The sequence below is a fragment of the Mustelus asterias genome, chromosome 7, assembly GCF_964213995.1.
Source record: "Mustelus asterias chromosome 7, sMusAst1.hap1.1, whole genome shotgun sequence".
NCBI classification, from domain to species: domain Eukaryota; kingdom Metazoa; phylum Chordata; class Chondrichthyes; order Carcharhiniformes; family Triakidae; genus Mustelus; species Mustelus asterias.
In genome coordinates, this window is record NC_135807.1 from 131,286,182 (window position 1) to 131,311,479 (window position 25,298).

General features: G+C 47.0%; 1 protein-coding gene across 1 annotated transcript in view; it reads right to left on the bottom strand.

Annotated features, from left to right (window-relative positions):
- ctdp1 (CTD (carboxy-terminal domain, RNA polymerase II, polypeptide A) phosphatase, subunit 1) overlaps positions 1–25,298 on the bottom strand; it is a 334,539-nt gene that overhangs the window by 263,039 nt on the left and 46,202 nt on the right. The window contains exons 6-8 of the mRNA XM_078216841.1: positions 21,013–21,103; positions 13,834–14,000; positions 2,064–3,182 (exon numbers count right to left, since the gene is read on the bottom strand). Of these exons, the coding sequence (XP_078072967.1) occupies positions 2,064–3,182; positions 13,834–14,000; positions 21,013–21,103 (1,377 nt within the window). The remainder of the gene's footprint in view (positions 1–2,063; positions 3,183–13,833; positions 14,001–21,012; positions 21,104–25,298) is intronic.

Below are 25,298 nucleotides of genomic sequence, written 5' to 3' on the forward strand. Positions count from 1 at the left end.
TAACCCAATTACTTTATAACTGGGGCAATACCGTGCTCCAGATGTACAGCAGCGAAAGATACAATCAACCAACCATCCATTAAATGGAGACACGTGATTTAACAGTGACGATGTGTCCAAACCATGGCCTTCCGCCACTCTGACACGCACATTTTCTTTTCTGTTGCAAATTAAAGATGCCAATAGAAAGCGTTCTCCCTGGGGATGAGGATGTTAGGATTGGTGCCAGAGTAAGATGGGAGGGAGGAGGGGAGGAGGGGGGGCAAAGAGTAGAAAGACCCCATCATTGGTTCTCTGCTTCTTACCTCCACTCACTCTGCACATGACTGGAGACATTTTGGAACTGCAGCAATCTCACGAGACTTGCCCGCAATGATGAACCCACAAGCGATTTCCAGACCTTGTGGCACTGTAATTTCAAATAGGTATGTCCAGTCGGACATCAGGTCTGATTGTACATGGATCAACTCAAAGACATTTTAGTAATATGCACATTTTGTTTTAAATAACGTGTCTCCAGATCGAAGGCTTGTTTTCCGCCATGGCCTCAAATCAACGGCCGTGAGCAATTCTACATAATCCGCTATCGCAGGGAAGAATTGAAGCTTTGATTGCCAATAATAAATGCGAAACATAACCGTCTCCAAAGGTTAAAGCACATCCAACTTCGCCAATCCCCCTCTCCTCAGAGTTCACCTCTCTCCTGTGCTCTCTCCTTCCACACAAACCCTTCTACTCGTACTCATGGCCAACTCCTTGGTCTTACCGCCTCACAGGGCCCCGCTCTTCTCAAACTCAATCACAGACAAAGACCTTGCATTTTCTTTCCCTGCTGTTGACCTCCCCTGCACAATCCCACATCTGACCCTGGAGAAAATCCTTCCTTAAATTGCCTGCGACACTTTCCATCTCCCAACTGCCTTCATTCCTGGCTCTTCAGTCTATTGGTGACTAAAAACCTCAATCCGTGCTTCAGTGACCTTCGGACTTGACCTTTCCAATGCTCTCTTTGCTAATCTCCAAGAGCCTGAGATCCTGAGCTTGTCTCAAAAGCTGCCCACCTAACCCATGCCAAGACCAGCTGACCCGTCACCTGGTGCGTGATGACCCACACTGGTTTCCCGTATACCAATGCCTCAATCTTAAAATTCTCTGGATTCTCAATTCCTTCGATGGTCTTGACTCTCCTTCTTGCCTGCCTCCCCCCGCATCCCACCCCGTGCCCGACACCAGCTCGGTAATCTCCTCCATCCCTGAAAGCCTCCAGAAACTCTGCATTCCTCCAGCTCCAACCTCTCCCCACTCCATGGTTGGGTGGCTGGTGTTTGTAACTCTCTGGGGCCCCGAGCTCTGGAATTCCCTCCCCAACGCCTCTGCTCTAAGGTCATCCTTAAAACTAAACTCTTTGCCCAACATCTGAGACACCCGTTCTCCAGTTCTTGGGCTCGGGCCCAATTGCTCGCTGGTTTGTTCCCGTGTAGCGCCTCGGGACGTGAAAGGTGCCATGTAAATGCAAGCCGTCACTGCAAGTTTTCAATTTTAAACCAATGAAATGGTGAGCAGGACCGATGTTGTGTTTGGAGTCAATGGCGCATTTCTAGACACAAAGATCCAAAACGTAAAAGAAGTCAGTAAGAAGTCTCACAACACCAGGTTAAAGTCCAACAGGTTTATTTGGAATCACGAGCTTTCGGAGTGCTGCTCCTTCACCTGATGAAGGAGCAGCGTTCTGAAAGCTCGTGATTCCAAATAAACCTGTTGGACTTTAACCTGCCGTTGTGAGACTTCTTACTGTGCCCACCCCAGTACAACACCGGCATCTCCACCTCATTAAAAGGAAATTGGTACAATGGAAATGAAATCGAAGTTTAATATTGGCAGCTATACGGTGGGTCATGAACGGACAGCCACGTGTGTGTGAATAAAACCAAGCTATCCATTACCTTGTGTTGTTATACAAGTCAAACTCACAATCCAACTCAGCGTGAAAGTTTTAAAGGGATCGTTCTGTGCCCTACAGAAAAATAAGAAGCACATTGGGTACAAGAGACAAATGTACTTACCAGGTCGAGCTGCAATTAAGTGAGTTGTCCTGTTGGGGTCTTTGGGATTTAAACATAAGGTTTTTTTAACCTTGGCTCCAAGTGCTGTTGCGTGATACCACTCTCTCGTCTTTTCTATTGGGTAGTTTGTGGGGTAGAGTCCACTGAATATTATCGTTGTGCCTTCGAGTGCCTTGCTCTTCAGTTCCGGAACAATCTTCCTCAGATCGGGCACTTGTCTCTCCTTTTTAAGATATTTCTCGTACTGAGAAAAGTACTCCGTGTGGACATGGACCAGGACGGTCTCCAAGTACATCAGATGGTCATCTTCGTCCGGGTCCTCCTCCTCCACGTCCATGCTCTGGTCCAGAGACTCACCCATCGTCACTCCCGACTGCTCGCTGTTTTGAGACTCCGTTTCGGCCTCCTTCTTGTCGGCGCACCCGTTCCCGACGTCACCAAGCGAGTCCTGATCGTCGTCCCCCTCGGGCCCCTGGTCGGGGCTCTTATCCTGCGATTCGGACTCCGGTAACTCCGCCGCTTTTCCCTTCTCCGAGTGGTTCAGCTTCGCTTCCGCTTGCCCCTTCCTCTGCTTCCTCGCCTTCCTCTCGGGCAAGGCCCTCGGCTCTTTCTTGGCCTCCACGCTGGAGGTGGGCGAGGGCGAGGCAGAGTCCCTTTTCCCCTCCAGCGACTCGCTGTCGCTGTCACTCGACAAGTCGAAATCAAGCTCGCTGCCGACCTGGGCTAACTGACCCTCGGCTTCTCCGCCGCGCGGCTCCGGGTTGCTGTCCGTCACCGTGACGCCGCCGCACTCGGGCGAGCCTTCTGTTTCGTCCACTTTCGCAGCAGCACTTTCAGCAAGAGCGGGTTTTGTGTGAGAAGCAATGGCGTCGCACAAAGCTTTCCTCTCATTCGCTTTGTCCTGAGAATCCTTTGCGCTGGAGATGCATTTTGACGGTTCAGCACATTTCAGAGCTTCTTCGCTCAAGACACTACTGCCACCGTTCTGTTTCTTTGAACACTCCCCCAGACCATTACTCTGCTCCTTTGCCTCAGACACTTCACTGCACTTGTCACTTGTGTCGGTGGAGGCCAGCGCTGGCTGTTCCGACTCCTCCGTGGGCTTTGACGAATTGTTCACTGAAGGACAAGATTAAGGAAGAAAATAAAATTACTCATTTTCAGCCGAAACCTTCATTATGTGTCACCGCGTACAAAAAGGTTATCTATCTGGAGGCATTTTTAATAAACTAGGATACTCAAGTTCCCATTAGCTGATGGTACAGAGACAAAGGGAAAGCAGATTTCAGGTTTGGGGCAGGAGATGTAGGAAGAACTTTTCTTTTTGCGCACAGCGAAAGGTAATGAGCTGGAACGTGCTGCTCAGGGAGGTGGAGGAAGCGGAGTCCGTGAACAATTTCCAACAGAAAATGCTGGATAATCTCAGCAGGGCTTGCAGCAACGGTGGAGAGAGAAACAGAGTTAACGTTTCGAGTCATAGAATCCCTGCAGTGCAGAAGAGGCCATTCGGCCCATTGAGTCTGCACCAACTCTCTGACAGAGTATGTTAGCCAGGCCCTCTTCCTCCACCCTATCCCCGTAACCCCACACATTAGCCATTTGCTAATCCATCTAATTTACTCTAAGGGGCAATTTAGCCTGGCCAATCCAGCTAAGCCGCACATCCTTTGGATTGTTTTTAGGAAACCGGAGCATTCGGAGGAAACACAAATGGGGAGAAGATGCAGACTCCGCACAGTCACCCGGAATCGGACCCAGGTCCATGACTCTTCTACAGAACTGAACAAAGAACAAAGAACAGTACAGCACAGGAAACAGGCCCTTCGGCCCTCCAAGCCTGTGCCGCTCCTTGGTCCAACTAGACCAATCGTTTGTGTCCCTCCATTCCCAGGCTGCTCATGTGACTATCCAGGTAAGTCTTAAACGATGTCAGCGTGCCTGCCTCCACCACCCTACTTGGCAGCGCATTCCAGGCCCCCCCCCCACCCTCTGTGTAAAAAACGTCCCTCTGATATCTGAGTTATACTTCGCCCCTCTCACCTTGAGCCAGTGACCCCTCGTGAACGTCACTTCTGATCTGGGGAAAAGCTTCCCACCGTTCACCCTATCTATCCACTTCATAATCTTGTACACCTCTATTAGATCTCCCCTCATTCTCCGTCTTTCCAGGGAGAACAACCCCAGTTTACCCAATCTCTCCTCATAGCTAAGACCCTCCATACCAGGCAACATCCTGGTAAACCTTCTCTGCACTCTCTCTAACGCCTCCACGTCCTTCTGGTAGTGCGGCGACCAGAACTGGACGCAGTACTCCAAATGTGGCCTAACCAGCGATATATACAGCTGCATCATCAGACTCCAGCTTTTATACCCTACACCCCGTCCTATAAAGGCAAGCATACCATATGCCTTCTTCACCACCTTCTCCACCTGTGTTGCCACCTTCAAGGATTTGTGGACTTTCCCTCTATGTTTCTATACTCCTGATGACTCTGCCATTTATTGTATAGCTCCTCCCTACATTATTTCTTCCAAAATGCATCACTTCGCATTTATCCGGATTAAACTCCATCTGCCACCTCTCCGCCCAATTTTCCAGCCTATCTATATCCTGATCTGGAAGAGTCACATGGATTTGAAACGTTAACTCGGTCTCTCTCTCCACAGATGCTGCCAGTCCTGTTGAGTTTATCCAGCATTTTCTGTTTTTATTTCTGCTTTCCAGCATCCGCAGTGTTTTGCTTTTGTTCGCTTTGACTGGATGGATGCTTGAGGGTAAGAAACTCAGAGCTACAGGGATAGAGCACGGGGATGAGCTTGACTAGATTGCTCTGCAGGGAGCACAACTTCATTCTATGCTGTCAGGGATGCAATAAGACAAGATATGACTAAAACTTCCACTTATAAAACTGTCAGACTACATAACTAAATACAAGACTCGATGGGGCATGGAACCAGATAGACCACTCAGATCCCTCCAAACTGTTCCACCGATCAATAAGATCATGACTGATCTCCACCTCAACTTCATCTACTCCCCTTGATCTGAAGTTCTTAATACTCGTGACTATCAAAGATCTGTCCATCAATTGCACAGTAAGTCACTTGTTTGTTCCATCAGGAAAAAGATACAAAAGTCTGAGAACATGTACCAACTGACTCAAGAATAATTCTCTCTGCTGCCAGACTTTTGAATGGACTAACTTATATTAAGTTAATCTTTCTCTACACCCTAACTAACAAGAGAATTGGTACCAACTCTTGAATTCACCAGACATACTCTCTTCCACCTTCGTCCGTTAGGAAAAAGGTACAAAAGTCTGACGTCACGTACCAACTGACTCAAGAACAGCTTCTTCCCTGCTGCCAGACTTTTGAATGGACCTACCTTATATTAAGTTGATCTTTCTCCACATCCTAGCTACGACTGCAACACTACATCTTGCACCCTTTCCTTTCCTTCTCCCCTATGTACTCTATGAATGGTATGCTTTGTCTGTATATCGTGCAGGAATCAATACTTTTCACTGTAACCCAATACATGTGACAATGATAAATCAAATCAAATCTTTTAATTTCCATTTTGGTAGTTTTGTCAATAATTGTCTTTCTGATTCAGGGGATGTGGTCTTTGCTGGTTAGGCCAGCACTTACTTCCCATCCCTAATTGCCCTTGAGAAGGGACTGGTGAGCCGCCTCCTGGAACTGCCAAAATCCATGTGGTGTAGGTACACCCACAGTGCTGTTAGGGAGGGAGTCCCCAAAATGTCGCTCAACGTTTCTGCTCTTCACCAGTGACTAAGGGGATGGCAAACACATAAAATGAGCAGCAACAAGAAGGTGCCACAGGTGTGGTTGTCAATGGGCATATCTGAAGATGGCATAGCCTGGCTCCATTATGGTCTCTCTCTTCATTAGCAGCTGAAATCCATTCTGCACAACGCTACGCTATGTTCCTGCGTTTACCAAAATATTTCTGAAAGTCTTCAAAATTCAACAACAAAAAAATGCCCCCCTCACTACATTCCATCACAGATTTACAAGGACATTTTCCTTGTCCAAGGACAGCAGCTGGAATGGTGGCACAGTGCCTCACAGCGCCAGGGACCGGGGATCAATTCCAGCCTTGGGTAACTGTCTATTTGGAGTTTGCACGTTCTCCCCGTGTCTGCGTGGGTTTCTTCCGGGTGCTCCAGTTTCCGCCCACAGTTCAAAGATGTGTAGGTTAGGTGGATTGGCTATATTAAATTGCCCCTTCATGTCCAAAGATGTGTAGGTTAGGGGGGTTGGCCATGCTAAATTGCCCCTTAGTGTCCAAAGCTGTGTAGGTTAGCGGGATTAACTATGACAAATGCGGGGGTGGTGGACCTGGGTAAGGTGCTCTTTTGGAACGTCAGTGCAGACTTGATGGGCCAAATGGCCACCTTCTGCACTGTAGGGATGTCATGGCTCTATGGTAACCTCACTGATTAGAGACCTGAAAACAAATGTTGATTTTTCCATCCCCTTGATTAAGAAAGGGGATTGTGAAGATTACTGCGGATGCTGGAATCTGAAACGCAACAGAAAATGCTGGGAAATCTCAGCAGATCTGACTGCTTCTATGGAGAGAGAATAGAGCTTCTGCTTAGATTTTCCAGCATTTTCTGAGATGGTGAGGATTTCTGGTTGATCAATTGGTCAAGCAAGAATTACTTGAGAATAGTCAAAATGCTCCTAAGGTGAGAACACCAAAGGGACGGCAAAGGAGATCATGACTGGACACCAGCAGTTCAAAATAATGGGAAGTAAGGGGAATTACTAAAGCCAACATATTCCTCACATGCTAGAGAATCTGATGAACTGGTGAGATGATAATAATCTCTCCCTCAATGTCAACAAAACGAAGGAAATTGTCATCAACTTCAGGAAGCGTAGTGGAGAACATGCCCCTGTCTACATCAATGGGGACGAAGTAGAAATGGTCGAGAGCTTCAGGTTTTTAAGTGTCCAGATCACCAACAACCTATCCTGGTCCCCCCATGCCGACACTATCGTTAAGAAAGCCGCCAACGCCTCTACTTCCTCAGGAGACTAAGGAAATTTGGCATGTCAGCTACGACTCTCACCAACTTTTACAGATGCACCATAGAAAGCAGTCTTTCTGGTTGTATCACAGCTTGGTATGGCTCCTGTTCTGCCCAAGACCGCAAGAAACTACAAAAGATCGTGAACAAACCCCAGTCCATCACGCAAACCAGCCTCCCATCCACTGACACTGTCTATGCTTCCCATTGCCTCGGAAAAGCAGCCAGCATAATCAAGGACCCCACACTACCCAGACATTCTCTCTTCCACCTTCTTCCATCGGGAAAAAGATACAAAAGTCTGAGGACACGTACCAACGGACTCAAGAACAGCTTCTTCCCTTCTGCCATCAGACTTTTGAATGGACCTACCTTGAATTAAGCTGATCTTTCTCTACACCCTAGCTATGACTGTAACACTACATTCTGCACTCTCTCCTTTCCTTCTCTATGAACGGTATGCGTTGTCTGTACAGCCTTGATGTGGAGATGCCGGCGTTGGACTGGGGTGGGCACTGCAAGAAGTCTCACAACACCAGGTTAAAGTCCAAAAGGTTTATTTGGAATCGCAAGCTTTCGGAGCGCTGCTCCTTCATCAGGTGAGTAAACTGAGGAAGGGGCAGTGCTCTGAAAGCTAGTGATCCCAAATAAACCTGTTGGACTTTAACCTGGTGTTGTGAGACTTCTTGTCTGTATAGTGCGCAAGGAACAATACTTTTCACTGTATACTAATACATGTGACAATAATAAAATCAAATCAAATCATTAGGTGACCGTAACAAGGAGTGGCCTTGGGTACATCAATCAAGAAATGTAACATCTTCCCAAGGATAAGACAGAGCAAATACTTGCAATTGAAAGACAGCGCAGTGACCAGCCAACCCTGCTTGGCCAGCAATACTAAACATTGCACCAAGAAATGGATGGAAATCACCTGGCGTGACCTGCCCTCCCAATCCTTCCTTCCTGCATTAAGGTTCAACACCCCTCCCATTCAAATCCGTCGCAGGTAACTGCAACATGCCAGGAGGAAGATTGCTGGTCTAAACCATGGGAAGCCTGCATCACAATGCATTGCGTGTACTAAAACACTTTCTTAAATATAACAAAAGATAAAGCTGTTCCACTTTCTCACATTTTGCAATGTTCAATGATTCTCACCCCCTTGCCTTTACCTGTAGTTATTTATTTTTTCCATGGGATCTGGGTGTCGCTGGCTGGGCCGGTATTTGGTGCCCATCCCAAATTGCCTTTGAACTGAGTGGCTCGCTAGGCCATTTCGGAGTGCATTTAAGAATCAGCCCCATTGCTGTGGCTTTGGAGTCACAAGCAGTCCAGACCAGGTAAGGATGGCAGATTTGGGCTGGCATAGTGGCAGAGTGGTTAGTACTGCTGCCTCACAGCACCAGGGACCCGGGTTCAATTCTGGCCTCGGGTCACTGTCTGTGTGGAGTTTGCACATTCTCCCTGTGTCTGGGTGGGTTTCCTCCGGGAGCTCCGGCTTCTTCTCACATTCCAAAGACGTGTGGATTAGGTTGACTGGCCGTGCTAAATTGCCCCTAAGTGTTAGGAGGACTAGAAGGGTAAACAGATGGGGTTAAGGGGATAGGGCCTGGGTGGGATTGTGGTCAGTGCAGACTTGATGGGCCAAATGGCCTCCTTCTGCACTGCTGGGATTCTATTTCCTTCCCTAAAGGACTTTAGTGAACCAGATGGGTTTTTTTTAAAACGACAACTGACAACTGTTTCGTGGTCATCATTAGACTTTTAATTCCAGGTTTTTACTGAATTCAAATTTCACCATCTGTCTTAAATTGGACTCGAACCCCCAGGTGCCCAAAGCTTCAATCTGGGTCTCTAGATTACTAGTCCAGTGATAATACCACTAAGCCACCACCTCCCTGGTGCACACCTCTGCAGACAATGTCCCCCTCTGGGCAGAGAACGCTGGAATTCAGAGATTCAGCACTGCGGGCATCCCTGACCCTATGGCTTGTTAACGTAAACTACAATCCACTCTTCCATTATGATGGATCCAACGGCAGGCCCGTCTCCCACTCAAAACCACTCACACAAAACAAGGAATTCAAGTTTATGTTACATGATTAAATATAACAGCTCAGTAACAGGGAAGGAATAATGGACAAATTGGCACAGCTCAACGCGCTGTTTGCCCTCCACATTTTCGTTACCACTTTCATCCAATACGGTCATCAATACAACAGGCGGGCTGCAGGATTTTGTCCAGCATCGCTCCCGCGTTAAGTGGTCTAATTTCACCAGTCTCCACTTAACTGAAACAGGAAGCCAATACTAGATCTGAGAAAGCTCGAGGGAATTGGTGCGCTATGTTTATACTGAAATAAAGCTGCAAGGCTGTAAACAAAAGATTACTAATATTGAGATACAGCAAACACATGGCAGCAAATAATATTCACCAGGGCTAGAAGGGTACAGTAAGTAGCTAGGCCTTCGAGCTCTCAAAATATAACCACACATTGCAATTTCTCCTCACCTCTACCCTAAATGATCGGCCCCTTATCCTGAGACTTTAGCCCGCACCGCCCCCCTCTCTCCCCCCTCCCCGGCCAGCCAGAACAATCTCAGCGTCCATCCCATCAAGCCCCTTCAGAATGTTGCATGTTTCAATGAGATCGCCTCTCATTCTCCTAAACTCCAGAGAATATAGAGCCAATTTTACTCAGCCTCCCATCATCGGACAACTCCCTCATCCCCAGAGAACAATTTAGTGAACTTTCACAGTTTTCCTTAAATATGGAGACCAAAATTGCACACAGTACTTTTTTTAATTCATTCGTGGGACATAGGTGTCGTTGGCTGGCCAGCATTTATTAAGGCAAATGGGATTTTGTCCTTCATTGCTAGAGGGGCGGAGTTTAAAAACAGCGAGGTTATGTTGCAGCTGTATAAGGTGCAGGTGAGGCCACACCTGGAGTACTGTGTACAGTTTTGGTCTCCTTACTTGAGAAAGGATATACTGGCACTGGAGCGGTTACAGAGGAGATTCACTAAGTTGATTCCGGAGTTGAGTAGGTTGGCTTACGGGACTGGGGCTATACTCATTGGAATTCAGAAGGATGAGGGGAAATCTTATAGAAACATACAAGATTATGAAGGGAATAGATAAGATAGAAGCAGGGAAGTTGTTTCCACTGGCGGGTGAAACTAGAACTAGGGGGCATGGCCTCAAAATAAGGGGGAGCAGATTTAGGACTGAGTTGAGGAGGAACTTCTTCACACAAAGGATTGTGAATCTGTGGAATTCCCTGCCCAGTGAAGCAGTTGAGGCTACCTCATTGAATGTTTTTAAGGGAAAGATAGATACATTTTTGAAAAGTAAAGGAATTAAGAGTTATGGTGAGCGGGCGGGTAAGTGGAGCTGAGTCCACGAAAAGATCACCCATGATCTTTTTGAATGGCCAGGCAGGCTCAAGGGGCCAGATGGCCTACTCCTGCTCCTAGTTCTTATGTTCTTACTGCCCATCCCTAGTTGCCCTTGAGAAGGTGGTGGTGAGCTGTCTTCTTGAAATGCTGCAGTCCACGAGCTGTGAGTTGACCCACAATGCCGTTAGGGGGGGTGGAATTCCAGGATTTTGACCCAGCGACAGTGAAGGAACGGTGATATGTTTCCAAGTCAGGATGGTGAGTGGTGTTCCCATGTATCTGCTGCCCTTGTCCTTCTAGAGGAAGTGGTCATGGGTTTCGAAGGTACTGTCTAAGGATCTTTGGTGAATTGCTGCAGTGCACCTTGTAGATAGTACACACTGCTGCTACTGAGCGTCGGTGGTGGGACAGCTTGATTGTATTCCAGGTGTAGTCTCACCAGATCTCAAGCGATCACCCATGACAAATGTGTAATCTGCCTACACTAACAAGAAGTGGTATCACTTCTTGAATTCACCAGATGTACTCTCTTCCACCTTCTTCCGTTAGGAAAAAGGTACAAAAGTCTGAGGGTCATGTACCAATCGACTAAAGAACAGCATCTTCCCTGCTGCCATCAGACTTCTGAATGGTCCCACCATATCTTAAGCTGATCTTTCTCTACACCCTTAAGTTAATCTTTCTCCACACTCTAGCTATGACTGTAACACTACATTCTGCACCCTCATCTTTCCTTCTCCTCCATGTACTCTATGAATGTTATGCTTGGTCTGTACAGTACGCAAGAAACAATACTTTTCACTGTATCCCAGTATATGTCACAATAATAAATCAAATTAAATCCAATGTGGGCATTGCAGACAAGGCCAGCATTCGGTGCCCATCCCCAGTTGCTGTTGAGAAATTTTAAATCTTTTCCCATTTTATTTTGCTCATTTGGACCGGATGTACCAACCCAGTCAGGTTCAGGTTGGGCTTCATGGTGGCACAGCGATTAGCACTGCTGCCTCGCAGCACCAGGGACCCGGGTTCAATTCCGGCCTCGGGTCGCTGTCTGTGTGGAGTTTGTATGTTCTCCCCGTGTCTGGTGGGTTTCCTGCGGGTGCTCCGGTTTCCCCCCACAGTCCAAAGATGTGTGGGTTAGGTCACCCGAGTGTCAGGGGGGATTAGCAGGGTAAATATGTGGGATTACAGGAATAGGGCCGAGGTGGGATTGTGGTCGGTGCAGGCTCGATGGGCCGAACAGCCTCCATCTGCACTGTAGGGGTTCTATAATTCTACGATTAAGGGAGAGAGCAGATCTGTAAACACCAGGACAGATATCCTGTATTTGAGGAACAAGTTTGTGAAAAGGAGGTGAAACAAATGAAACTGTGGTTTTCATCCCACCCCTGGTTTGCTCTTTTGAAGATAGACAGAGTGCTGAAGTGTGCGAATTTGATTCTGGCAGAGCACATGTTAAATTCCAGACTTGCACACATTTCCCCAACTACAACCACACATTTTCCCAACTACAACCACACATTTCCCCAACTACAACCAGCCATCAAACACCACTTGTTCAAACACTTTTCACAGGCTGGTTTCCCAGAACACTGAAATCAGTGTGCATTAGGGGCACAGGGGTTAGCACTGCTGCCTCACAGTGCCATGGACCCGGGTTCGATTCCCGGCCTCGGGTCACTGTCTGTGCGGAGTCTGCACGTTCTCCCCGTGTCTGCGTGGGTTTCCTCCAGGTACTCCGGTTTCCCCCCACAGTCCAAAGATGTGCAGGTTAGATGAATTGGCCATGCTAAATTCTCCCTCAGTGTACCCGAACAGGTGCTTGAGTGTGGCGACTAGGGGATTTTGACAGTAACTTCATTGCAGTGTTAATGTAAGCCTTACTTGTGACTAATAAATAAACCTTCCTTTTACTTTACTTTACAACTGTGTCAAAATAAAGGCAATATTTGTGTTGTAGGGATAATTATAGCATGACCATTTTTGTTCCGTTCGGGATGTGCCGCAACTGTGAAGTCATGAACCCACACACACGAACATGCACACACGAACACACACACACGAACACGCACACACGAACACACACACCGTCACTGACCTTACTCAAACTTGCGACATAAATACTGACTCACTGAGGTCCCACTTCACAGTTGATCCCTTTGGCATGTTAGCAGACCAAACTGAGAGATGGTCCAAATACAGCTCCATTCTCCTTTAAGTGCTGACTTCAGCCTCATTATAACAGAAAAGCACCAAGCAAAGGGGCAGGGCTTCAATCAGAAAAAAGATGTGTGGCCACAACGGCCGGTTTAAGAATTCATCGAGTCATAGAGATATACAGCATGGAAACAGGCCCTTCGGCCTAACTCCTCCATGCCAACCAGGTTTCCTAAACTGAACTAGTCCCATTTGCCTGCGTTTGGCCCATATCCCTCTAAACCTTTCCCATCCATGCACCTGTCCAAATGTCTTTTAAATGTTGTAATTGTACCCGCCTCTATCACCTCCTCTGGCAGCTCATTCCATACACGCACCACCCTGTGTGAAGATGTTGCCCCTCAGATCCCTTTTAAATCTCTCACCTTAAACCTATGCCCTCTAGTACTGGACTCCCTTACCCTGGGGAAAGGACCTTGGCTAATCACCTTATCTATGCCTGGATAAGACAGGCCAATGGTAGAAATACAATGTCTTGCTTGTGTAACCTCGGGGATGGTGAGGGGAATTCATCTCGGTTTCCTCATCCTGATCACTATCAGGCCCCTGCAGAAAGTGTGCCTACTTGAATATCTGGTAGCCAGTTTAATACAAGTCTGTTTTTTTTGTAATTGTCAGCAGGGATTTTGGGGTGCCACGGTGGTTAACACTGCTGCCACACAGCGCCAGGGACCCAGGTTTGATTCCCGGCTTGGGTCACTGTCTGTGTGGAGTCTGCACGTTCTCCCCGTGTGTGCCCTGTGTGACCATATATGCACCGTGTGAAAAAATTGCCCCTCAGGCCCCTTTTAAATCTTTCTCCTCTCACCTTAAACCTTTGCCTCTAGTTTTGGACTCTGCGGAAAGGACCTTGGTTATTCAACTTATCTATACCCCTCATGATTTTATAAACCTCTATAAGGTCAACCGCTCATCCTCTTGACGCTCCAGGGAAAAATAAAGTCCCAGTCTCTCCTTATAATTCAAACCTTCCAATCCCAGTAACATCCTTGTCAATCTATTCGACCGACACTGTCTCCAAATGAGCGATGTTCAAGGTGGGGCACGTTACGGTGTTTCTCAGGTTGATTTACACTTACCTCTTTTCTTGGTCTGAGCCTCCCTTGATCCCGGTGGGGCATTGATGTCGCCTGTTCCTTGAAAGTAGATGTATTTTTTCACCGCTATGAGATTAGGGGCAAACTTCCAAACATCTTCGCGATCGTCAATGATGCAAACCATTGAGTCACCACACGGAAAGAGATTTCTACGTTGAAAAACAAAACAAAACAGGTACCTAAAATGTAAATGTTGCACTGCAGTGTGAAGTGTACTCCTCCATTTAAATCCTAATTCCCTTTAATAACACTAATTAAATTGGACAGCTATGCTAGTTTGAGAAATTACGGGGGTGTTGAGAAATATTATTTATCATTGCTTTCTCGGTATTTTGGGTAACATTTGGAAGCACTGTTCATTTGTGACTGGTGGGTTCCATTTATAAACACCTTATACGACCATTGGACGCTGTATTGTGCAGCCAATGAAGCATTTTTTGAGGTGCAGTGACTGCCGTGGGAATGTAGGAAAGGCCAATTTGCACACAGCAAACTCCCACAAACAGCAAAGTGATAATGGCCGGATAACCTGCTGTTGAGATGTTGATGCTGGGGCGGCACGGTGGCACAGTGGTTAGCACTGCTGCCTCACAGCGCCAGGGACCCGGGTTCAATTCTGGCCTCGGGTGAGTCTGTGTTGGGTCTGCACGTTCTCCCTGCGTTTCCTCCCACAGTCCAAAGATGTGTAGGTTAGGGGGATTGGCCATGCTAGATTGCCCCTTAGTGTCAGGGGGATTAACAGGGTAAATACATGAGGTTACGGGGATAGGGCCTGGGTGGGATTGTGGTCAGTGCAGGCTCAATGGGTCGAATGGCCTCCTTTTGTACTGTAGAGATTCTATGATTGGGGATAAATAAAGCCAGGTCACCAGGGATGACTCTTCTTCAAAATACTGCCATGGGATTTCTTTTTTACATCCACCTATGAGAACACCTTGGTATATCGTCTGAAAGATGGCACCATTGACACTGCAGCGCTTCTTTGATACAGCACCGGGGAGCACCAGCTTTCATCGAATCCCTACAGTACAGACGGGGCCATTTGGCCTAATGAGCCTGCACCAACAACAATCCCACTCCAGCCCTATCCCCATTAATCCCATGTATTTACCCTGCTAATCTCCCCCGACACTAACAATTTAGCATGGCCAATTCACATAACCTGCACATCTTTGGACTGTGGGAGGAAACCGCAGCACCCAGGCTGGAGATGGGAAGAAACTGCAAACTCCACACAGACAGTGACCCAAGGCCGGAACTGGGCCCGGATCCCTGGCGCTGTGAGGCTGCAGTGCCATCATGTCGCCCTTGATTCTTGTGCTGAAGCCCTGGTGTGGGATTGAACCTGGAACCTCGCGACTCAGAGGCGAGGGGGCGACCAACTAAGCCACGGCTGATGCATGCTGCACGGAAGCCAAGAAAATCAAACAAAGCGAGTAGAAAATCACGGTGTGTGGTCTCTGCAGATCTCATTCCTATTGCACTTTATCACCACCTATTTCTGTTGGCCGATTAACAACAGTCATAGGGCAGTTCATCGACATGAGCAGTACTATCACAGTTCAGTAAATGCTGCCCTTGGTGTTATTATCGATGTTAAAATATTCTCTCATCTACATTTAAAATGAACACAACATTAATTTGCATTTCCTACATTCAGAATATCAATTATAGCTTTACGTATGACCCATCACTTTAAATGTATGGATGACGAGTTCCTGCAGGATAAAAATGTTCTTTTCGCTTTTCCTATTCTTCGAGATAAGATAGGGTGAGATAAGAAGAGAAAGAAAGGTGAGATAAGAAGGGAAAAAAATTAATGGGAACCCGAGGAGCAACCTTTTTACACAGCGGGTGATACGTAATTGGAATGAGCTGCCAGAGGAAGTGGTTGAGGCTGGGACATTGACAACATTTAAAAGGCACTTGGACAGATACTGCCAATTCACGTAACCTGCACATCTTTGGACCGTGGGAGGAAATCGCATTTCCCGGGCTGGAGGCGGGAAGACGGGATAGGAAAGGTTTAGAGGGATATGGGCCAAATGCAGACAAACGGGGTTCAAAGATGGGCATTGGTCCATTGAGCCTGCACTGACAACAATCCCACCCAGGCCCTATTGCCGTAACCTCATCTATTCACCCTTCTAATCCCCCTTAGATAGGCATTTTGGTCAGCACGGACCAGTTTGGGCCAAAGGGTCTGTTTCCATGCTGTAGATTCCATGATACTACAATCACCAACATATAAAATCACTTTTTAGTAACCAGCACTATTCACAAGTCAAATGAAGAGCTGCTGTATAAATAACATTTATAAATTAAATCACAGAATCTTTACAGTGCAGGAGGAGGCCATTCAGTCCATCGAGTCTGCACTGGTTCTCTGAAAGGGCTTTCTCCCTAACCCCACTCCCCGGCCTTCTCTCCGAAACTTTGCACATTCTTTCCATTCAGGTAGCAATCTAATTCCCTTTTGAATATCTCTATCCAACCTGTCTCCGCCACCCTCTCAGGAATTTCGTTCAAGACTCCCACCACCCTCTGATTGAAAAAATGTTTCCTCACACCATTCCTCCTCCATTTGCCCCTTATTTTCAATCTGTGCCCTCCAGGTCTTGACACTCTCGAGTGGGGAACAGTTTCTCACTATTCCACCCTGTCCATACCCCTCGGGGTAAAACACATCATAATTCCCATGAAAATCATTGGGCTCGTAACAAAGTAGATAAACTTCTGTGATTGATTCTGCATTTCATAGAATCCCTATAGTGCAGAAGGAGGCCATTCCGCCCATTGAGTCTGCACCAACCACACTAACACCTGGGCCCAATCCCCATAACCCCACATATTGACTCTGCTAATCCCCTTGCACTAGGGGCAATTTAGCATGGCCAATCCACTTAACTGCACATCTTTGGACTGTGGGAGGAAACTGGAGCACCCGGAGGAAACCCACACAGACACAAGGAGAATGTGCAAATTCTACACATACAGTAATCCGAGGCCGGAATAGAACCTGTGTCCCTGGCGTGAGGCAACAGCCATATAAATTCGAATTCCCAACTGCCTCCGCCAACCCCGCCACTTCAAATGCCAGTCAGTATCTTGTTCTCATGCGTTTGCTTACAAACAGCGCTGACCTCTTTCTCTGCTATTAACATCTTCTGCTATTTTGCTTTCAGACAGTGCTGACCTTTATTCAGTTAATAACACCTGCTCTGGACTAAAGCTTCAGTCTTTATACGATCATTACCACTCCGTGTCTGGAATTCCATGACATCTTTGTCATTTAATCTCGCCTGCCTTCCAACCTATCCCTGATATTCTCCACCTACTCCTCTCCACTTCTTCAACCGCTTAAAACTTTCAATGGCATAAAAACCAGCACATCTCTGTCTCTCTCCAGTCACAAAAAAGTCACCTCAGACCCAGAACGTTAACTCTCTTTTGCTCTCTCCGGACGCAGCCAGACCTGCCGAGTCTTTCCAGCATCTGCTGTTTTTATTTCAGGTTTCCAGAGTCTGCAGTATTTTGTTTTCACTAAACAAGAGGCACCCTGTGACTCAGCAAATCCTGCAACTCGCCGCGAGCAAGGGAAGTTAAGAACAGCGAACTCAAAAGCAGCATCGATACAAACCACACTGCCATCTGCAGGTATTGTTCCAAGGCTGATGTCAACACAGTTTTCATTTCCTTCTCGGTCCAAAGTCATTTTCCACTCAGCTCCCCACTGATTCAGAAAATCTCTTCATTTTCTCCAGGAATGATATCCCGACACCAATTCTTTCCATGAACTACCCAGCAGCTAAATAAATTACGTTGGAAGCAACTTACATTGCTGCTAAATTGTGGCGTCTGATTTTATATCTTCTGGTTCTCTTTCTTATTTTCAAATCTGTCGATTTTCTTGCTCCTCCCCTATTTCTGGAACCTTCTCCCACCAATGGCGGCCATGGCTTCCACGACCTTGACGTTAAGCTCTTGAATTCCCTCCCTAAACCTCTCCACCACTCTCTCTCGCTCTCTTAAGGTCATCTTGGGTCATTGTCTGTGTGGAGTCTGCACGTGCTCCCCGTGTCTGCGTGGGTTTCCTTCAGATGCTCCGGTTCCCTCCCACAGTCTAAAGATGTGCGGGTTAGGTGGATTGGCCATGATAAATTGTCCATTAGTGACAGGGGGATTAGCAGGGTAAATATGTGGGGTTACGGGGATAGGGCCTGGGTGGGATTGTTATCAGTGCAGACTCGGTGGGCCGAATGGCCTCTTTCTGCACTGTAGGGATTCTATGATCTTCAAAACATCAGCTTTCTGACCAAGCTTTTCATCATCTGTCCTAATACCTCCTTATTGCTCAGTGTCAAATTTTGTTCGATTATCCTCCTGTAAAGCACCAGGAGGTGTTTTACTGTGTTATAAGCAAGTTGTTTTTGCTTAACTTGCCGTCTCTTTAATTTTTATCATCCTCATGTGTCCAACATGTGACTTCCCCTTAAGTACATCGACGCAACTTGCCTCAAAGACTCTGCATTCCACATTCTCACCGCCCCGGGGTAAAGATGTTTCTCCTAAACTCATTGTCGCATTTATCAGTGACTGTCTCATGTTTGTGGTCCTTGGTTTGTGATTTCTCCAGAATGTTGGAATGGTATTTGTTTTCTCTCAGTCCTCACTACCTCTCCAAAATCTATTGAGTTCTGAGTATAATCAACCACCAATTCAGCAACTAATCTCCTTCTTTAAAAATGGAAGAATTGGAAAGTTAAAATCTTGCGGATTGCAGGAGGTACTTTGTTTGTGAGAACATTGAAACAGGGACAACACTGCACTTTAGTCAAAGAGATGTCCATTGAATCTTACAATCAATACCTTCAATGTCACCTCTGAAGCCTTGCAAGGCCTTACCACCACACCTGGGATCACCCACAAGTTTAGTTCAGGATTCAACATAGTTGAGTTGAACACACGAGACCCGGAGACGATTCTAGTAAATCTGGAAAAAAATTAGGTTCTGCAACACACACTCCAAAGCAATCCCATTCGGCACCAAAAGATTGCGAGAGAGATTCCCAGGGATTGGAATGTTCTGCAGCCTCATTTGAAGTCTCAACGTAGATGGTACACTTCCTTCGAGTGTGAAAAATCTGACTATTCCATTCTGATTCGTTACAAAGGGCTGTGGAATGGCCTATGGATGTGAAAGGCGTTATATAAATGCAAATCAGTTCCCTGTTGAGTGTCCCACTCTCCTGCTGAGTATCGGACCTGTGAGTGGTACGATTTTGACCAGGGAAAAACCACAAACGCTTGAGCAAAACCCATTCCACATCCAAGTGAGCGAGCTCCAACACTTGTAACCAATCCAGAGGCTTTGTGGAAAATGATCAGCTATTAAACGTCAGGAATTCTAGCTGGTTTGGGAATTCTCCCCGCCATTGCGCGCACGGCTTCAGCTAAAGAACACACCCACCCGTCCACCACCTTAAACACGCCGTCCCTCCAACACTGGCACACCGTGGCTGCGAATGTGGCAAACCACCCACTCGCCAATGATTCAACAGCAGAATTGTAGCTCCTGAGGTAAGATCGGAGAGGCTGGGGTTGTTTTCCATGAAACAGAGAAGGACGAGGGGAGATTTCATTCCGATACATAAAATAATCAGGGATTTGAATGGAGTGGGGTGGCAAGCTGATGATTGGGGTGCAAAATCAAGCAGGGCTGCTTGGTGCAGGGGCGGCACGGTGGCACAGTGGCGAGCGCTGCTACCTCACAGCGCCAGGGTCCCGGGTTTGATTCCCGGCTTGGGTCACTGTCTGTGTGGAGTTTGCACGTTCTCCCCGTGTCTGCCTGGGTTTCCTCCCACAGTCTGAAAGACTGTAGACAGGCGTATGCCCTCCACTACGCTTCCTGAATTCAATGACTGATGGCTTATAACTCCCAGGCGCAAATACATTTAAAATAAATAATTACGCAGCATATTTTATAGCCTGTGGTTGAGAAGGCAGATATCCCCCTCCCCAGTTCCAACCAGGGTGCACAGGTGATGCAAAAACTGGTGTTTAATAGCCATTCACTCTGTACCTGGATCAAACCCCTGTGGACATGGGTATTGTAAGCCATCAGTCATTGAATTCAGGAAGCGGAGTGGAGAACATGCCCCTGTCTACATCAATGGGGATGAAGTGGAAATTATTGAGAGCTTCAGTTTCTAGGTGTCCAGATCACCAACAACTTGTCTTCATCCCCCCCATGCTGACATTATGGTTAAAAAAGCCCACCAACACCTCTACTTTCTCAGAAGACAAAGGAAATTCAGCACGTCCATTACGACTTTCACCAACTTTGACAGATGCACCATAGAAAACGTCCTTTCTGGTTGTATCACAGCTTGGTGTGGTTCCTGCTCTGTCCAAGACCGCAAGAAATTACAAAAGCTTGTGAATGTAGCCCAGTCCATCACGCAAACCAGCTTCCCACCGATTGACTCTGTCTACACTTCCCGCTGCCTTGGAAAAGCAGCCAGCATAATTAAGGACCCTACACGCCCTGGACATTCTCCCTTCCGCCTTCTTCCGTCAGGAAAAAGGTACAACAGTCTGAAGTCACATACCAACCGACTCAAGAACAGCTTCTTCCCTGCTGCCATCAGACTTTTGAATGGCCCTACCTCGCATTAAGTTGATCTTTCTCTACACCCTAGCTATGACTGTAACACTACATTTGACACCCTCTCCTTTCTTTCTCCCCTATGTACTCTATGAAGCATATATTTTGTCTGCATAGCGTGCAAGAAACAATATTATTCACTGTATCCCAATACATGTACAGATAGGGAGTCTAAAACTAGAGGGCACAGTTTAAGGTGAGAGGGGAGAGATACAAAAGGGTCCAGAGGGGCAATTATTTCACACAGATGGTGGTGAGTGTCTGGAATGAACTGCCAGAGGCAGTAGTAGAGGCTTTTGAAAAGCATTTTTGGATAGTTACATGGGTAAGATGGGTATAGAGGGATATGGGCCAAATGCGGGCAATCGGGACTATCTTAGTGGTAGAAACTGGGCAGCATGTACAAGTTGGGCCGAAGGGCATGTTTCCATGCTGCAAACCTCTATGACTCTATGTGACAATAATAAATCAAATCAAATCAGTGCGGTACTCACCGTAGGTTTCCAGTTTTAGAATATGGATCGATACACTCATCTCTCGATAAAATCCGGTGCGAGAAAAGTTTCTTCTCTGGATCCAAAAATCCTTAAAAGAAGAAGCAGAGAAAAAACCAAGATGTGTCATTAACACGGGTTGAAGTAAAATCATCTGGACGGACCAATTTCAAGTACTATTAAAGAGTTACACACAAAAATAAGACTCAAGGGTGTGGTTCAAGAGAAACCTAAGCCCCCAGATGCAGGTAATTTTGTGATAAATTCCAAATAACACAATTTTACTCAAGCACCTTTCGAATCAGTTGGTTCAATCACACGAAGGCTCACGTCCAAAACCGAGTGGGTTCCCTCCGGGTGCTCCGGTTTCCTCCCACAGTACAAAGATGTAACTCAGCTAATTCTCCACCCCCACCTTCACAGAAGCATTAACAGGCACGGTGGCACAGTGGTTAGCACTGCTGCCTCACAGCACCAGGGACCCGGGTTCGATTCCAGCCTTGGGTGAGTGGAGTCTGCGCGTTTTCCCTGTGCCTGCGTGGGTTTCCTCCGGGTGCTCCTGTTGCCTCCCACACTCCAAAGATGTGTAGGTTAGGTGGATTAACCATGGTAAATGTGTGGGGTTACGGGGATAAGACATGGGGAGTTGGGCCTGTGTAAGATGCTCTTTAAGAGAGCTGGTGCAGATTTGATGGGCCGAATGGCCTCCTTTCGCACTGTATGATCCTATATCACTGTGCTGCCATGCCACATAAATATCAATACACGGAATTGGCTCCATGTCGATAGCTTGCTACAGGACAAGGGCCGGGATTTTGCAGTCCCGCCCACTATCGAGATCATCCAATCCCGCCAGAGTCCAATGGACTTTTGGCCGGGCAGCTGAAACGCCCGTCACGGTGGGACCGGAAAATCCCAGCCAAGATCTCGATCCAGCCGCAAACATGTAGATGCGCTATTTCGTACGCGGCTGTCGTGATTAATTCTTCTACCTTTTGTTCAGCAGATCAATGAAAGAGTTCTCCAGCATTCCTGTACACACCTGCAGCCGGCAGGATTAGCATCTGAAACCGGCTTCGAAAACACCAGCATTGGGAATTCTGAAAGGCTGACTATGGGATACAAGGAGGTGGGGGCGGCAAGTGGGAAATGTCAGGTTTGGGTGTTGGAAGTATAAAATGCTTTAAAATACAGGGAGAGCACAAAACATCTTAAAAACTTTTCCAAAACCTCTGAACGGTTTCACATTTCGAGTGGCCGCTCTGCATAGAGAGACATGAAAGTATTGACAATTGAGAACCATAGGGCAGCCCGGTGGCACAGTGGTTAGCACTGCTGCCTCACAGCGCCAGGGGCTCGGGTTCAATTCCAGCCTCAGGTGACCATCTGTGCGGAGTCTGCACGTTCTCCCTGTGTCTGCGTGGGTTTCCTCTGGGGTTGCTCCGGTTTCCTCCCACAGTCCAAAGGCATGCAGATTAGGTACATTGACCATGCTAAATTCTCCCTCAGTGTGCCCGAAACAGGTGCCAGAGCGTGGCGACTAGGGGATTTTCACAGTAACTTCATTGCAGTGTTAATGTAAGCATACCTGTGACAATAAGTCAGAGACTATTTCCTCGGGTGGATGTAGCTGTTACTAGGGGGCTATGTTCTATGAACTAAGATTCATAGAACATAGAACAAGAACATAGAACAGTACAGCACAGAACAGGCCCTTCGGCCCACGATGTTGTGCCGAGCTTTATCTGAAACCAAGATCAAGCTATCCCACTCCCTATCATCCTGGTGTGCTCCATGTGCCTATCCAATAACCGCTTAAATGTTCCTAAAGTGTCTGACTCCACTATCACTGCAGGCAGTCCATTCCACACCCCAACCACTCTCTGCGTAAAGAACCTACCTCTGATATCCTTCCTATATCTCCCACCATGAACCCTATAGTTATGCCCCCTTGTAATAGCTCCATCCACCCGAGGAAATAGTCTTTGAACGTTCACTCTATCTATCCCCTTCATCATTTTATAAACCTCTATTAAGTCTCCCCTCAGCCTCCTCCGCTCCAGAGAGAACAGCCCTAGCTCCCTCAACCTTTCCTCATAAGACCTACCCTCCAAACCAGGCAGCATCCTGGTAAATCTCCTCTGCACTCTTTCCAGCGCTTCCACGTCCTTCTTATAGTGAGGTGACCAGAACTGCACACAATATTCCAAATGTGGTCTCACCAAGGTCCTGTACAGTTGCAGCATAACCCCACGGCTCTTAAACTCCAACCCCGTTAATAAAAGCAAGTGGTGGGAGATATAGGAAGGATGTCCGAGGTAGGTTCTTTACTCAGAGAGTGGTTGGGGCGTGGAATGGACTGCCTGCTGTGATAGTGGAGTCGGACACTTTAGGAACTTTCAAGCGGTTATTGGACAGGCACATGGAGCACACTAGAATGATAGGGAGTGGGATAGCTTGATCTTGGTTTCGGACAAAGCTCGGCACAACATCGAGGGCCGAAGGGCCTGTACTGTGCTGTACTGTTCTATGTTAACAATAAACTTTAAAAACTTTCTATTCTCAGTCTGACTTGAGAAACTAAAGTCCAGTGTGGAAATAATTTTCTTCATCCTGTTATTAGTTGGAGTGAAGGGCAGGGGTGTAGTTTAGTGAGAATCCCAGAGCATTGAGTGCAGACCAAACGAATATGATTAAATTCCTGATTAAACTTTTTAAAAACTGAGTGATAATCTGTTGCTGTCATTTTCACAGCCTTAAACTCAAATTCTAACCAGGGACCGTGTCCAAAATTGAACAGAAGTTCAATAATTACAAGTATGCTTGTCAATGATTTTTTTTAAAAAGACAGCAATTCAAACCCCTTGTGAAATAGGGCAGCACAGTGGTTAGCACTGCTGCCCCACAGTGCCTGGGACGCAGGCTCGATTCCCGGCTTGGGTCACTGTCTGTGCGGAGTCTGCACGTTCCCCCCGTGTCTGTGTGGGTTTCCTCCCACAGTCCAAAGATGTGCAGGTTAGGTGCATTGGCCGTGCTAAATCATAGAACCCCTAAAGTGCAAAAGGAATTCAACCAATCGAGCCTGCATCGACTCTCCGACAGAGCATCTTATCCAGGCCCACCACCTGCCCTATCACCATAACCCCACACATTTATCCCGCTAATCCCCCTAACCTACACAGCCTGGGACACTAAGGGCAATTTAGCGTGGCCAATCCATCTTTGGATTTGCATGGGATTAGGAGAACAGGACAAAGGGGAGGGCCTGGGTAAGGTGCTCGTTTGGAGAGTCGGTTCAGGCTCGATGGGCTAAATGGCCTCCTTCTGCACTGTAGGGGTTCTGTGGTCCTATGGAAATAAAATGAAGGGGATCTTTACTGGGCTCGTTCATTCCGTGTGACTGCTGGAGGATTGCTGATGTTTAGCTTGATACTGCCACCCACTGTTCATTTAAAACATTACAATTAAATCATTCACAACTCTTAAGAAACCTTGATAAATGCAGAGTGATGCTTAAAAGCATTTGAATGGAATATGACAGCTAGATATAAACGAAATGTCAGACAATGGGTACAGAGTTCCTTTGTTCAGGTTATATTTTGTTGATATTTATCTGAGCAAGTCAATACTGTCTGGGTGCCATGTCTGGTCTTATCAGAACTTGTGACTTTAGAGAGGATGTCAATTAATATGAAAGAAGTGCTATTCATTTCATTAGGCCTGCTCCATCCAGAGCCCATGTTCTCCCATCTATTTGCCATCCCAAAGCATGGGGCAGCACGGTGACACAGTGGTTAGCACTGCTGCCTCACAGCACCAGTGACCCGGATTTAATTTCCAGCTTGGGTCACTGTCTGTGTGGAGTTTGTACATTCTCCCCGTGTCTACGCGGAGGAAACCGGAGCACCCAGAGGAAACACACGCAGACACGGAGAGAACGTGCAAACTCCACACAGACAGTGACCCAAGCCGGGAATCGAACCCGGGTCCCTGGCGCTGTGAGGCAGCCATGCTAACCACTGTGTCACCGTGTCACTCATTCATTTCCAATGTTGCAGCTCTCTTTAACAGTGCGGTATGAAACTTGATATAAAGGCAAAATATGCATCAATGTTCAAATTGAACCTTATTGAAATAGTATTCAAATTGTATTTCAATGATTTGGATGTCCGAGAAATGTCATCACATTCCTTCAAATGCTTCATGACGATATCACTGCAACTATCTCGAGTAGGAGATCTGAAAGAGGCGCCTTCATAATCTGGACTGGGGTCAAGCATTGGCTG